This window comes from Macaca nemestrina, chromosome 13, assembly GCF_043159975.1.
Source record: "Macaca nemestrina isolate mMacNem1 chromosome 13, mMacNem.hap1, whole genome shotgun sequence".
NCBI lineage: Eukaryota > Metazoa > Chordata > Mammalia > Primates > Cercopithecidae > Macaca > Macaca nemestrina.
The window spans coordinates 33,537,699-33,550,798 of NC_092137.1; the positions used below are offsets into that span (position 1 = coordinate 33,537,699).

The window sequence follows — 13,100 nt, forward strand, 5'->3', positions numbered from 1 at the left end:
ATTTAGGGTCAGAGTTTAGTGATCACGACCACAGACCGTTTTAAGTATTTACTAACATTTCAAAGTCAGTGTTTGGAAATTCTTAATGAGTAATCCACTGATAAAAGTACATTTGCATGAAATAGTAGTTTATACTATGTGTGTAGAACTTGGCTTTGTCCCATGTGTGGGTTTTTAATAGGCTGAAAAAAGCTTACTTGATTAAAAAAAAATTGTGTTACCAAATAACTATTTTGAATATTTGCCCTTGTTAATTGATGTTGTGGGTGAAGTTTAGACAAAATCTCAAATACCACCTATAACTCAAAGTTTTTGAAAATGCTTTAACACAATGTGGATTCTTTGGGGTTATCGTGATCTAATTCTGTACGGCGGCTTCTTTCTGTTCTTTTGTCAGGTTCTCCAAAGTACTTACCATTCAGGTTGAATAAACCAGTTCTACAGACTGCTTCTTCTGTGCATTTCCCAATGGTGCTAACTGCCCTTAAAATTATTTCAGATTTGGAACTCTATCTGTATGGAAACAACAGGTAAGTATTTCTTTAAATTGTCATAAATTATGTAAGAATTCTCATAAAAAAATAAATATGCCTAGAGAAACTAAAAGAAACATGCTATGATGTTAATAGGAGTTATCTTTGGATGATGAGATTAAGGATAACTTTTTCCTTAATGTCCTATTTTAAATAATAAGTGTATATTGCTTTTGTAATAAAGAAGCCTTGTTTTGAAAAAGGCAGTTGTAGACACAATAATGTCCACACGTAGGAAATGAGATCTCAGGTAAATGTGCAGGTGACAGAAGGCGGAGCAGAGACTCAGACACATCTACTGATTGCAGAAACAGATTGTAACCTGATAGCCTGGCCCACCTGGCCCATGATGTGCCAGTTTCTTTGCAGATCAGAAATATAACCCTAAACATGGTGATGAGTCTTTGGTTCCAGGTTATCTCTAACCCCTTATGGGGACGTCAACACCTTCCCCAAACAGCTCAGTTGAATAATTTTGGTTTCGAATTGAGAAACAAGTTTAGTCTAGGCCTATTTGTTCTAAGTAATATGTCTACGGTTCAGTGAGTAACAGGATAAAAAAAAGTCTGTATACACCTGAAGGTAATCAAACTTGTTAATTGTTCAATCTTGACTTTTAAGGGTACTGATAGAGTTGACATTAGAGGAATCAGAGAAGTTCTGCCCCAGAATGTCTTGGAAAAGGCAAGTTCTCATGATTAATAGAGGCGATTATATTAAGTTTAGAAAACTGGCAGAAATTTTTGTTCCAGTGATGTTTACTTAAAGCTGATTTAGTAAACAAACTTTAAAAATAGTCTCTTAAAAATATATGGTATCTATACACACTCACATAAATATACTCATATTCAAAGACAAACCTCTGACAAGTTTCATGATATTTATTTCCTCATCCACTAATCCACTCGTTCATTAATTTAGTGAATAATTTTTGAGTATCTTTTATGTGAGAAGCAAAACCTTAGGCGTTAAGGAGTATACCAGAGAACAAACACAAAAATCTCTACAATCTTGGAGCTTATGTTTATGGCACTACAGAGATTTAAAAACAAATAAACAAGTAAAACATATAGTTTGTCAGATAGTGTTAAGTGTTATGAAGAAAAATAAATCCAGGAAGGGCGGTAGGACATGCCAAGTGAGAGGTGGGTGAGAGCTGAGAGGTGCGTTGTTTTAAATAGGGCAGGAAAGGCCTTACAGGTAAGGTAACTTTGTTGAAAGATATAAAAGAGTTAGTTTCAGATGACTTTAATAATCTGCTTTCACAAATCATTTGAGCAGCAGAATTGGGAGAACATTTGATCCAGCGTTTCTGCTGTTTTTATTGAACACTTGAAATAACCCTTTATTTTATGTTCTAAGAATGGTACCTTCAGCACAGGAATCTGGTTCTTTCACAGAATGAATAGAGGGCAAACATTTTCCCCCCAGAGTTATGTGCCTGGTGAACAGACTCATTCCAATGTCACTCCAGTGGTCTCACTGAACTAATACAACCATCATATGGACATTAGGTATTTTTTCCTATTCATTCACATGTTTGTTTTCTGAAGTTGACTATGAGCCTGTTGAAGGTAAGAATGGGACAATGATTTGTTCATCTTGGCAGCCTCAATGCCTAACCAAGTGCCTGGCATAGGCCAGGTGCTCAGTGATTGCCAGTTGAATAAATAAAGTTCGAGAGTAAAATAGACATTGACTTTCAACAGCTCATGAGATGAATCCTCAATGGCTGCATTTACCTACTAAAATATCTGAAGTAAATAAATGTCTTACATCATGACAGCCTCCGTCCTGCTCCAAGTCCTGTGGGGACCTGGCATCAAGGACCTGCTCTGTAAAATCAAGTGATGATGTCTACCCAGCAGTGATGCTTTTGAGTGTAAGCAACTAGAAGAGGCTATTGCCAATCATGTTTTCCTCACAACAGTGCTGGCAAATGGGATAGCTGTCATCCCCACATATTCTTTCTACCTCTGTAACAGATAATCTGCCTTACATCTTCTTTCTGAGATGATGTGGAGGAGTGATACCCTTTACACTAGATTAGCAGGCAAAACTATGATGGTTTGTGATATCCATGCTTGTCGAAGTAGTAAGAAGAAAGGGAACACAGACGCTTTATTTTATAGTGGAGTCCTGATTCTAGGCCTTAATAATTGTATGGTTTTGGGTAAGTTGCTAAATCACTGTGAATCCCATCAACTCATCTGTTAACTGGAAATAATAATTACTACCTCACAGCATTGTTGTGAAGGTCAAGTTCGACAATATATGCAAAACATTTGAAATGGTGCATAGTACATAATGTGGGTGTTCAACAAATTAACAGTGGTATTTTTACCACTGCAAAGAATAATCTTACTCTCAGGCAAGTAGAATTTTTTATAGTTGTTGAATATTTATGAATCACTGAGGATAATGTTTATAAATATATTTGCATCTAAAATTTTTTTCCTTACATATTCTTTTATTAATATTAAACCAAGTAACATTTATAATATTCTTGAATATCTTATCACTTAAGAATATGAGGAAAGGTGGCTGGGCACAGTGGCTCACACCTGTAGTCCTAGTGCTTTGAAAAGCTGAGGTAGGTAGATCACTTGAGGTCAGGAGTTCAAGACCAGCCTGGGAAACATGGCAAAACCCCATTTCTACAAAAAAAAAAAAAAAAAAAAAAAGCCAAGAGTGGTGATGTGTGCCTGTAGTCCCAGCTACTGGGGGGTCGGAAGCGGGAGAATTGCTTGAACCCGGGAGGTCGAGGCTGCAGTGAACCGAGATCGCACTACTGCACTCCTGCACTCCAGCCTGGGTGACAAAGTGAGACTTTGTCTCAAAACAAAACAAAAAAAGATACGAGGAAAGTATAAAACATTGCATTAAAAAATTTTAGCTGTGAAATGGAATGGTATATAACAGGGAACATTTCCATGGTCTCCAAGCACCATCCATCCCCAGGAACAGCTTAGCAGGTATTTTTGGCATCATAAAGGTTGATGTAATCTCAGTCACTGATACTTTTCTTGTAGAAAGATACTGTCTATGGAAGTCATTATCTTTTCAGGTTGACAAGTGATGCTCTAATGGGGTCTGAACTCTAGTCTAATAACTTTCTCTTGTTTTTTTAATTTTTAAATTTTTTTTAGAGTTTTCTTGAAGTACAACTAAGGACAGGTCACCACTAGGCACTAACGTCACTGACTTGCATGATTATGGAGATGGTCTATCTGATGCTGAAAATGTCTCTGGTTTTTTGACAACGGCTAAATAACCATGGGATCAAGTGGCCTTGGGAAAGCAGCAACATTAGATGAACTGCTGCACACTTGCATTGAGATGTTTGGTACGAGCCTTTTCTCCTTTCATATCTTTTGGATCTCTCGATGCTCTCACTTTCCTCTATTCAGAGGCAAGTTGCTTGTGGAACAGAGTTCAGTCTCTGTACCTTGGTATTTAAGGCCTTTTGGATGGACCCCAGTCTGTCTCTCCAGCTTCACTGCCCTCCACATTTCTTTCCCTTTACTGCCCACAGCTCATACCCCAGTCAAACTGTCCGCTTAATGTTTCTGGAACATTCCCTGTACCTTTCTACCACCATCCACTGGTCATATTCCCTTCATTGAAATTCTGCTTCAGGGCCTTCTCAGATGTTCATAGTACCATTCCTAGTTTCCTTGGTCAGGAACGCTGCTTGCCTTTTCCCCCATCTCACATCCCATTGTAATTCTTTATAGCACATAGCAAATGCCTCTATAATTGTTTCTTGGTCTTTTGACTCAGATGAATGTGAGTAGCACAATTTACTGCATTCTACATTCAAACATGTCATATCTGCTACTAGATTATACACTTTATAGTTGTATGCTCCTTGTGTTGTTGTTTTCATATCCACCACAGCATATTGAGTTATCCCTTGCACAAAGAAAGTCAACCCACATGGGAGTATTATTTATTAAATAGATTACTTAGAAACCAGAGTTAAACCAGAGCAGGGTTGCCAGATAAAATACAGGATGACCAGTTACATTTGAATTCTGACAAACATTTTTAGTGTAAGTATGACCTAAATAATGCCAGGGACATATTTACAATAAAGAAATTAATCATTATTTCTCTTAAATTCAAATTTAACTAATTGTCCTGAATTTTATTTATGAAATCTGTCAATGTAGACCAGAGGAAGGGTAAGACCCACCCACCTTTACTTGCAAGGAAATACTAGCCAAAGTAGGAGGTAAAAGATCACTGGTTGGCCAGGTGTGGTGGCTCACGCCTGTAATCCCAGCACTTTGGGAGGCTGAGGTGGGAGGATCACAAGGTCAGGAATTCAAGACCAGCCTGACCAATATGGTGAAGCTCCGTGTCTACTAAAAATAGAAAAATTAGCTGGGTGTGGTGGCGGGCACCTGTAGTCCCAGCTACTTGGGAGGCTGAGGCGGGAAAATCACTTGAACCCCGGAGGCAGAGGTTGCGGTGAGCCGAGACTGTGCCACTGCACTCCAGCCTGGGTGACAGAGTGAGACTCCGTCTCCAAAAAAAAAAAAAATTCATTTGTCTATGAAAAATTTTTGACACTATGATACTATCGCTTCTCTATTGATGTTAGAAAAAGTAAAGAGTAGCACTGTTATCTCCTCACTTCTTGTTCTATTTTTTTAACAGATGACAATGGAGAGCTGAATAATAGTTACTTGCCAAGAATAGTTCTACTGATGCACCGATGGTATTTATCTTCCACTGAGTTGGCAGAAAAACTTCTCTGCATATATCTTTTCAACTACTGTGTAATTTTTACAACCATAAATCAAGCTCTGTATTTAGATAGAGTGTCTATCCAAAGCCAGTAAATTAAGATGAATAAATAGTCTTTGGTTATCCAGCTGTTTTGCGAATATATGTAGATGTCTAGACGAAACACATCTGGATGATAGACCAGATAGTTGACTCTCCATCTGGATGTTTTGGCTGTACTTGAAAATAATCACTAAGATGTAAAATGAAGCAGGAACTGTAGGCTGGATGTTTCTAACTTGTCTTAAACATTTCTATTATTAGAGCAATGAGAGAATATTTAACAATGATTCAAGACCAGATTTGTTTCTTCTGGGATGGCAAAATGGTGGGCATAGAGGATGCAGCTTAATCATATGGAAATACAGCCAAAATAATATGCTCTCACTTGGGCACAAACATCCATTTAGTTTTCACATCTTCCCTTGCTGCCAAGACACAATGAACATTCTAGCAGGCTTATTATAATTTGTTGACTGATACTAATGTTAGATTTTCTTCTGAAATGAAAACAAAAAAATCCCACATGGTTAGAAACATCCTTCCATAATGAAGGCTTTTAGCAGTCTACCACTTCTCTACATCATGCAGTCCAGAAAAGTGGTTGAAAGCCAAATGACTGAAGATGCAGTCTCCCATTCGTAAAAGGTTCTATTCCCTGAGAGCCAACGCTTATTATACAATCTCTAATGTTGGTGCCTGCAGTCTCTGCCTTCTTCAAGCCCATGAGGCCCTGGAGATGAGTGAGAACCGCTACAGGGAGGGGGAGCCTTAGGGGGAGAGGCACCACCTTAGAGGGAGAGGCACCATCAAGTGTTGTTAGGGCCTGCCAAGGCTTCTGGAGCCAGTAGGGTGTCCACCTGTTCAGTTCAAGCTTCCTCCACTTTCTACTTCTCTTCATCCTCCTCACAACCTCAGAGCAGAAAAGGATATTAGAGAGTCTATAAGGTCCATGGAAGTGAGCAAGATCCTAACTCCTGGTAGTCCAACGGTCATATGCGTCCACTGTTGAAGTGTAGAACACAGGTAAGGATGGAGGGCATTGGCTCAGTCTGGTCATACTCATGGCAATCTAGACATTATCCAAAGAATGTAGCCACCAACAGTGTTCTCACCCTCAGCATGGTCACCAGTGCATGAGACACAAATAAAAAGGGATATTTAGGCATAGTAACATTTAATGTGGGAAAGTTGAAGACCGCCTGTGAATCAACATTTCTATAAATTTTCCTCCCTTTGGATTCCTTGCTCATGCTATATCCACAGTGCCTGGCATATACACAAGCTCAATAAATATTTGTTTAAAAGAGTATGAATAAATACACTTACAAGTAAATAACACAACCTGAGTATTAAGGTACCTGAAAATGACATTTTCAAATATTAAAGAAGAAATTAGAGTACCTATACAGTTACGCATAGCATAACGACGGGGAAATCATCATTTGATGATTTCATGATTTTGCAAATGTCATAGAGTGTGCTTATATAAACCTAGATGCTGTAGCCTACTACACATCTAGGCTATATTACACAGCCTGTTGATCTTGGACTACAAACCTGTACTGCATGTGGCTATACTGAATTCTATAGGCAATTGTAATACAATAGTGGGTATTTGTGTATCTAAACATAGAAAAGGTATAGTAAAAATACGGTATAAAAGATAAAAAGTGGTACACCTGTATAGGGCGCTTATCACAAATGGAGCTTGCAAGACTGGAATCCGCTCTGGGTGAGTCAGTGAGTGAGTGGAGAGTGAATGTGAAGGCCTAGGACATTAATGTACGATATTGTAGACTTTATAGACACTATACACTGAGGCTACACCAAATTATAAAAATATTTTTCTTTCTTCAATAATAAATTAACTTTAACTTACTGTAACTTTTATACTTTATAAACCTTTAAAAACTTTTTAATCCTTTTGTAATAGTACTTACCTTAAAACACAAATATATTGTACTGCTGTAAAAAATATTTTCTTTCTCAATATCTTTATTCTACAAACTTATTCTATTAAATTTTTTTTTTTTTTTTTTTTTTTTTTTACTTTTTAAACTTTTTTATTAAAAGCAAAGACACAAACACATGCATTAGCCTAAGTTTAGGTTTACACAGGCTCAGAATCATCAGTATCACTGTCTTCCACCTCCACCTCTTATTCCACTGGAATGTCTCAGGGGTAGTAACAGGCATGGAGCTGTCATCTCCTGTGATAACACCCCTTCCTTCCGGTATAACTCCTGAAGAACCTGCTGAGGCTGTGTTACAGTTAACTTTTTAATTTTTTTTACATAAGTAAAAGGAGTACTCTACAATTACAACAAAAAATAGTATAGTAAGTCCATAAACCAGTAACAGTCATTTATTCTCATTATCAAGTATCATATACTGTACATGACTGTATATACTGGACTTTTACATGACTCACACAACAGCAGATTTGTTTACACCATCATCACCACAAACACATGAGTAATGCATTGGTTACAACATTATGCTGGCTACCATGTCACTAGGTAACAGGAATTTTTCAATCCCACTCTAATCTTATTGGACCACTGTCTCATATGCAGCCCTTCATTGACTGAAACATCGTTATGTGGTGCATAACTGTATAAGGCATTAATCCTAAATGCAAAATCTTTTTGGTTAAAATAGTATTTCTCGGCCAGGTGCGGTGGCTCACGCCTGTAATCCCAGCACTTTGGGAGGCCGAGGCAGGCGGATCACAAGGTCAGGAGATCGAGACCATCCTGGCTAACATGGTGTAACCCCATCTCTACTAAAAATACAAAAAATTAGCCGGGTGTGGTGGCGTACGCCTGTAGTCCCAGCTGCTCGGGAAGCTGAGGCAGGAGAATGGCATGAACCCGGGAGGCAGAGTTTGCAGTGAGCCAAGATTGCACCACTGCACTCCAGCCTGGGTGACAGAGCCAGACTCTGTCTCAAAAAATAATAATAATAAAATAAAAATAGATAGTATTTCTCTGTACTATCAATTTTAATTATGTATAGTTGCCAGTCTATTTGTAATTACAATTGGCAGTTATTAGTTAAGTGTGGAGGAAGGCAAAACTAATCCTGTAACTGGCTTCTACTTCAGACCAAAAAAATATATTCCAGAGCTATAATAAATCAAGTTTCAATTGTTCAGTGTCGAAGTCATCAGAGGCCACTTCTCTCTGTATTTGAGTGTCTTTATAACCCCAAATGTCCCCAGCACGGTCCTCTTACTAGGAATTGATATACATTGAGGGCACAGCTGCAGGTGTGTGTAAAGGAAATGAGGTGCACGAATTTTTTCTTTAACTGGTTTACGTATCGAAATGCCACTGGAGAAAGCTGCAATGAATTTCGATTAAAGATCTGCTACTTCATGAGGTAAATACATTTACAAATTTAATTTCTTGTAGCTTCTAGTTCTGGCACGGTTGTAGTTTCTAGTTCTGCAATTGTTGACAATTTCCTTTTCCCCAAGCTGCAGACCTAGTTTGACAACAGAGTCTACTCTGATACCCCTCCCACCAACTTTGTTAAAATTGGCCCTCCTCTGTTGGGTGGGGTGGGGGGAAACTTTATCTTTTGCACTAGAGATTAAGTAGTAGTAAATGTGATTAAGGAATGAAACTAGCTCTTAGAAAGGGTGGATTTATTTTCTTCTACTCCCTCGCCACACCCATTCCCACCTACTCACCATGACTTGAAGGAAGGGTTTCCTCTCAACTGAAAGAGAGGCTATGAATGGGAGTGGTTTGAGATAGGAGGAGGGCAGAGAGAGGCTCCACGTGATGGATGGGGGTTTGGAGACACGAGATGGCTAATTTGAAGTATGGTCCTGGATTCAGTGTTAAATGTAGTCTGTAAAATGGTACAATCGTTTCCATAGATATCCAACTTGAAATATTCCAGCTACCAAAAATATTCGATGCCTTTCAGGTACTGGATTCTGAAATTTCCTGCAGAGTTTAATTTGGATCTTGGTTTGATTCGTATGACTGAGGAATTCCGGGAAGTAGCTAGTCAACTAGGATATGAAAAACACGTCAGCCTCATCGACATATCCAGCATGTAAGAGTGGCACCAACGTCTTTCACACTCGATGAGTCCACTGCTTAGGGGAGGAAGTAGTGATCACCCCACTTGTCCTGAGTCCATCCCACTCCTGAATCTAGGTTTGCTTCTGTGAGAAAAGCCTTGCTGCAGTGAGTACAAGCCGTGTTGGACACAACTCATCTCTCCAAGCTGCAGTTTCTTTACTTGTAAAATGTGGACAGTACCTTTCTCGTGGGATTATTATGAACATCCAATAAGGACATAAGATAATGCATGAAAGCATTTGACACACAATAGACGCTCGGTATGAGTTACTGAGTCTGAATCTAGTTAACATCTCTTATGCCTTCACTACTCAAAGTGTGGTCTGCAGACCAGCAACATTAGCATCACCTGGGAGCTCATTAGGAATGCAGCCTCTAGGCTCTACCTTTAACCTGAATTGGAATCCGCACTTTAAAGATCCCCAAGTGATTCACATGCAAGCTTGAGAAGCTCTGTACCATGGTGCTGCTGAGGTTGGCCTCAGAACAACAACCTTATGGTGGTTGACCATAGATGTCAGGAGCTGGTTAGCTCAGTTATTAGGTAACTGGTGCAATTAGGCCACTTTCGTATCAACTAGGTAACTTTGCACAGGGAAGACTATTTGATGATCCTAAATATGGTTATCCATCTTGCAAATGTATGTTCTTGTGTGTTAGGTATCTCTGTTTTCCACTGTCGATTACTATTGAATACTTCTTCAATAGTAATCAATAGTGAATGATCCGGGAATTATAAGGGATGTTTGGTGAAAAAACATATTATTCAAGATAATTCCTAATAAATCAGAACCTCTGGCAGTAAGGCCCAGGCATCTGTCTTTATAACAAGCTTTTCAGATAATTCATGTTATACTAAAGTATGAGAACCACAGCTTCTAGTGGTTTCCATGTGCCTTAAATCACCATCTATATCCTGATAAACTCCCAAATTTATATACTAGCCCTGACCTTTCCTTTATGATCCAGACCTTGCTGGTCACAAAGAGACTAAGTAAGAGATTCTGGATGGATCAGTGCAAAACCTACTCTGTCTGGAAAAACAACTCCAAGTTTATGTTCTATTGGCAATTGGTCAGTGGTTTTCTCTTCAAATATGAAAGACAGGGCATGTATTTTGCACAAGCCCCTGGAAGCAAGCCAAGAGTTACAGAGTCAGTAGGTTAATAACTTCCATTGAGTGAAATGGGCTTTCAACACATTGACCGGACTCACTCTTCTTTTATAGTCCTTCCTATGACTGGATGAGAAGAGTCACACAGAGGAAAAAAATATCCAAGAAGGGAAAAGCCTGTCTGCTGTTTGACCATCTGGAGCCCATTGAATTGGCTGAGCACCTCACTTTTCTGGAGCATAAATCTTTTAGAAGGATCTCAGTAAGAAACTTGACATTTATTCTTCCAAGGATAACAACCACGATGCCAACTTTCCCAAGAGCTGCATTTTCATACTCTGAAGTGTTGGCAGCTTCTATCACTGTGCTCTGCTGGAAAAGTGCCCTTAATTCACAGGAACAATCCCTTTTAACCAAAGATAAATATTATCCTGTCTTTATTTTATGGCTCAGGAGCTATATTTCTGTCGCTATTTTCAATGTCTCCTTTCATAGGATTAAAGCGTGATTTTTCTAAATAGTCAGTGGAGATTTAACCATTCAAGGTTGATTTAGCTCCATTGACTTCTCCCAAGTGAACATGTTTTGCTAGGCCCTTCGTTTTTGGGAAAAAATATTTAGTTAGGTTCGGATTTGTATAAATGGCTAATTATGGGTGTAGGTTGAAAACAGGAATTGTAGACTTTAAGGAGAATCTCAACATCAGGTTCTTTCTTTCCCAGAGATAGAGATCCTGAATTAAACTTTTCTTTCCTACTCATCTTGATGGAGCCTCATTCCTTCTCTAACTCCCCCTTTTCTTTCTCTGGTCTGTGATTTCTTAGCCTCCTGCTCTCTATCCTCCTGTTATGATAACATTTTCCACATTGGTTCACAATCAGCCAACCACTTTGCTTTGTCTCGCCAAGCTCTGGGGAAGTTGCGCCTCCTCCTTCTCCTTTTCCAAGGTGTCGGAGAATGAATTACATTATTGCTTGCAAAGAAGACTGTCTTGGTTAGAAGCATGAATTTCTGAAAGACTGATTCTTTCACTAAGTAATCCTACTTGGAGGGTACCTTAACGATTCCCCGCAGGCAGGCCATGGGAGGGAGTCCCCCGCACTGCTTATATGATAGAAAGCTCATATGTATTTTTTGACCTCCATGCTAACATTTTGAAAATGTGTTTGTCTTGCTAAAGAGCAGCCTTACTTCAATTGATTTTTTTTCCTCTGTCTTCTTTTTTCTTGAAACAACTTTACAACTGACGCTAATTTGAAATCATTATATTTGTGTTCATTTCCTCCTCTTCATTGTATACCATTGTATCTTTAACTTGCCTGATTGGAATCACCAGCAGTGTGTTAAAAATGGAGATTCTTGGCCCAGCGCGCCTTTAATCCCAGCACTTTGGGAGGCCAAGGTGGGCGGATCATGAGGTCAAGAGATCGAGACCATCCTGGCCAACATGGCAAAACCCCATCTCTACTAAAAATACAAAAAATCTAGCCAGGCGTGGCGGCTTGCACCTGTAGTACCAGTTACTCAGGAGGCTGAGGCAGGAGAATCGCTTAAACCTGGGAGGCGGAGATTGCAGTCAGCCAAGATCGCGCCACTGTACTCCAGCCTGGCAACAGAGCAAGACTCGGTCTAAAAAAAAAAAAAAAAAAAGGAGATTCTTTGGCTTTTCTTCTGAAGATAGTGATCGTTTACACCTAGGGTGTTCCCAGGAACCAGCATTTTACCAAGTGCCACAGGTGGATCTTATGACCCAGTAAATTTTGAACTCATTGGAATACCACTTTGAATCTTGCCTCTTTCTCCTCCCACCAAAGCTGTGATGTGTAGTAGTGGGTGTCTGTGCATGGGGTGAGTAGTGGGGTTTGAAAAACAGCAAAATAATATTTTAAAGACACATGTATATTCAAACTTTTAGGATGCCATTGTAAATGTGAAATAAAAGAAATTATTCTGTTGTTATGAAACAATATCTTACCTCTTCTATATAATATTCTAATTTCTGATTTTACATTATAATTCAGAATCTCTGAATCTTCCTTTCCTAGTTCACTGATTACCAAAGCTATGTCATCCATGGCTGCCTGGAGAATAATCCAACTTTGGAAAGATCGATAGCTTTATTTAATGGAATCTCTAAGTGGGTCCAATTGATGGTTCTTAGCAAACCAACCCCCCAGCAAAGGGCAGAAGTCATCACAAAGTTTATCAATGTTGCAAAGGTATGTCTGGTAATCAGACTGGGTTCTTGAGTTCTAGATGTTCATTCACTCTGTTGAGAAAAGTCCTTGAGGAAATGTGTTCACAGTATAAGAGCACTGGACAACTAAACTACTTGCTGATGTCTAATGAACAAATCGTATTTTTGCCATGCAAGAAGATTGCTTTCAAAAAGCAATGCTTAGAAGCATTTAACATAGCTATTTTTCTGTGAAGTAATAGATATATTTCTCTGATTCTATTTGTGCTTCATTTTAAATTGATGTAATTTTTTCATTAGCTTCTTGTTATTAAAATTGTGCATAAATGTACTTGTAATTCAGAAAGTTTAGACTAATT

At 38.8% G+C, this 13,100-nt stretch overlaps 1 protein-coding gene across 10 annotated transcripts in view; it reads left to right on the top strand.

Annotated features, from left to right (window-relative positions):
- LOC105464819 (RAS guanyl releasing protein 3) overlaps positions 1–13,100 on the top strand; it is a 127,615-nt gene that overhangs the window by 75,825 nt on the left and 38,690 nt on the right. For 6 of the 10 annotated variants that reach the window (XM_071076495.1, XM_071076491.1, XM_071076490.1 and 3 more), the window contains 7 exons: positions 398–530; positions 3,683–3,879; positions 5,199–5,301; positions 8,652–8,714; positions 9,270–9,401; positions 10,659–10,806; positions 12,590–12,763. In XM_071076495.1, coding sequence (XP_070932596.1) covers positions 3,810–3,879; positions 5,199–5,301; positions 8,652–8,714; positions 9,270–9,401; positions 10,659–10,806; positions 12,590–12,763 — 690 coding nt within the window. In that variant the 5' untranslated portion in view covers positions 398–530; positions 3,683–3,809. Of the gene's footprint in view, positions 1–397; positions 531–3,682; positions 3,880–5,198; positions 5,302–8,651; positions 8,715–9,269; positions 9,402–9,426; positions 9,536–10,658; positions 10,807–12,589; positions 12,764–13,100 lie in introns of those variants that run through there. The other 4 variants (XM_071076494.1, XM_011712905.3, XM_071076496.1 and 1 more) reach the window with 3 other exon arrangements.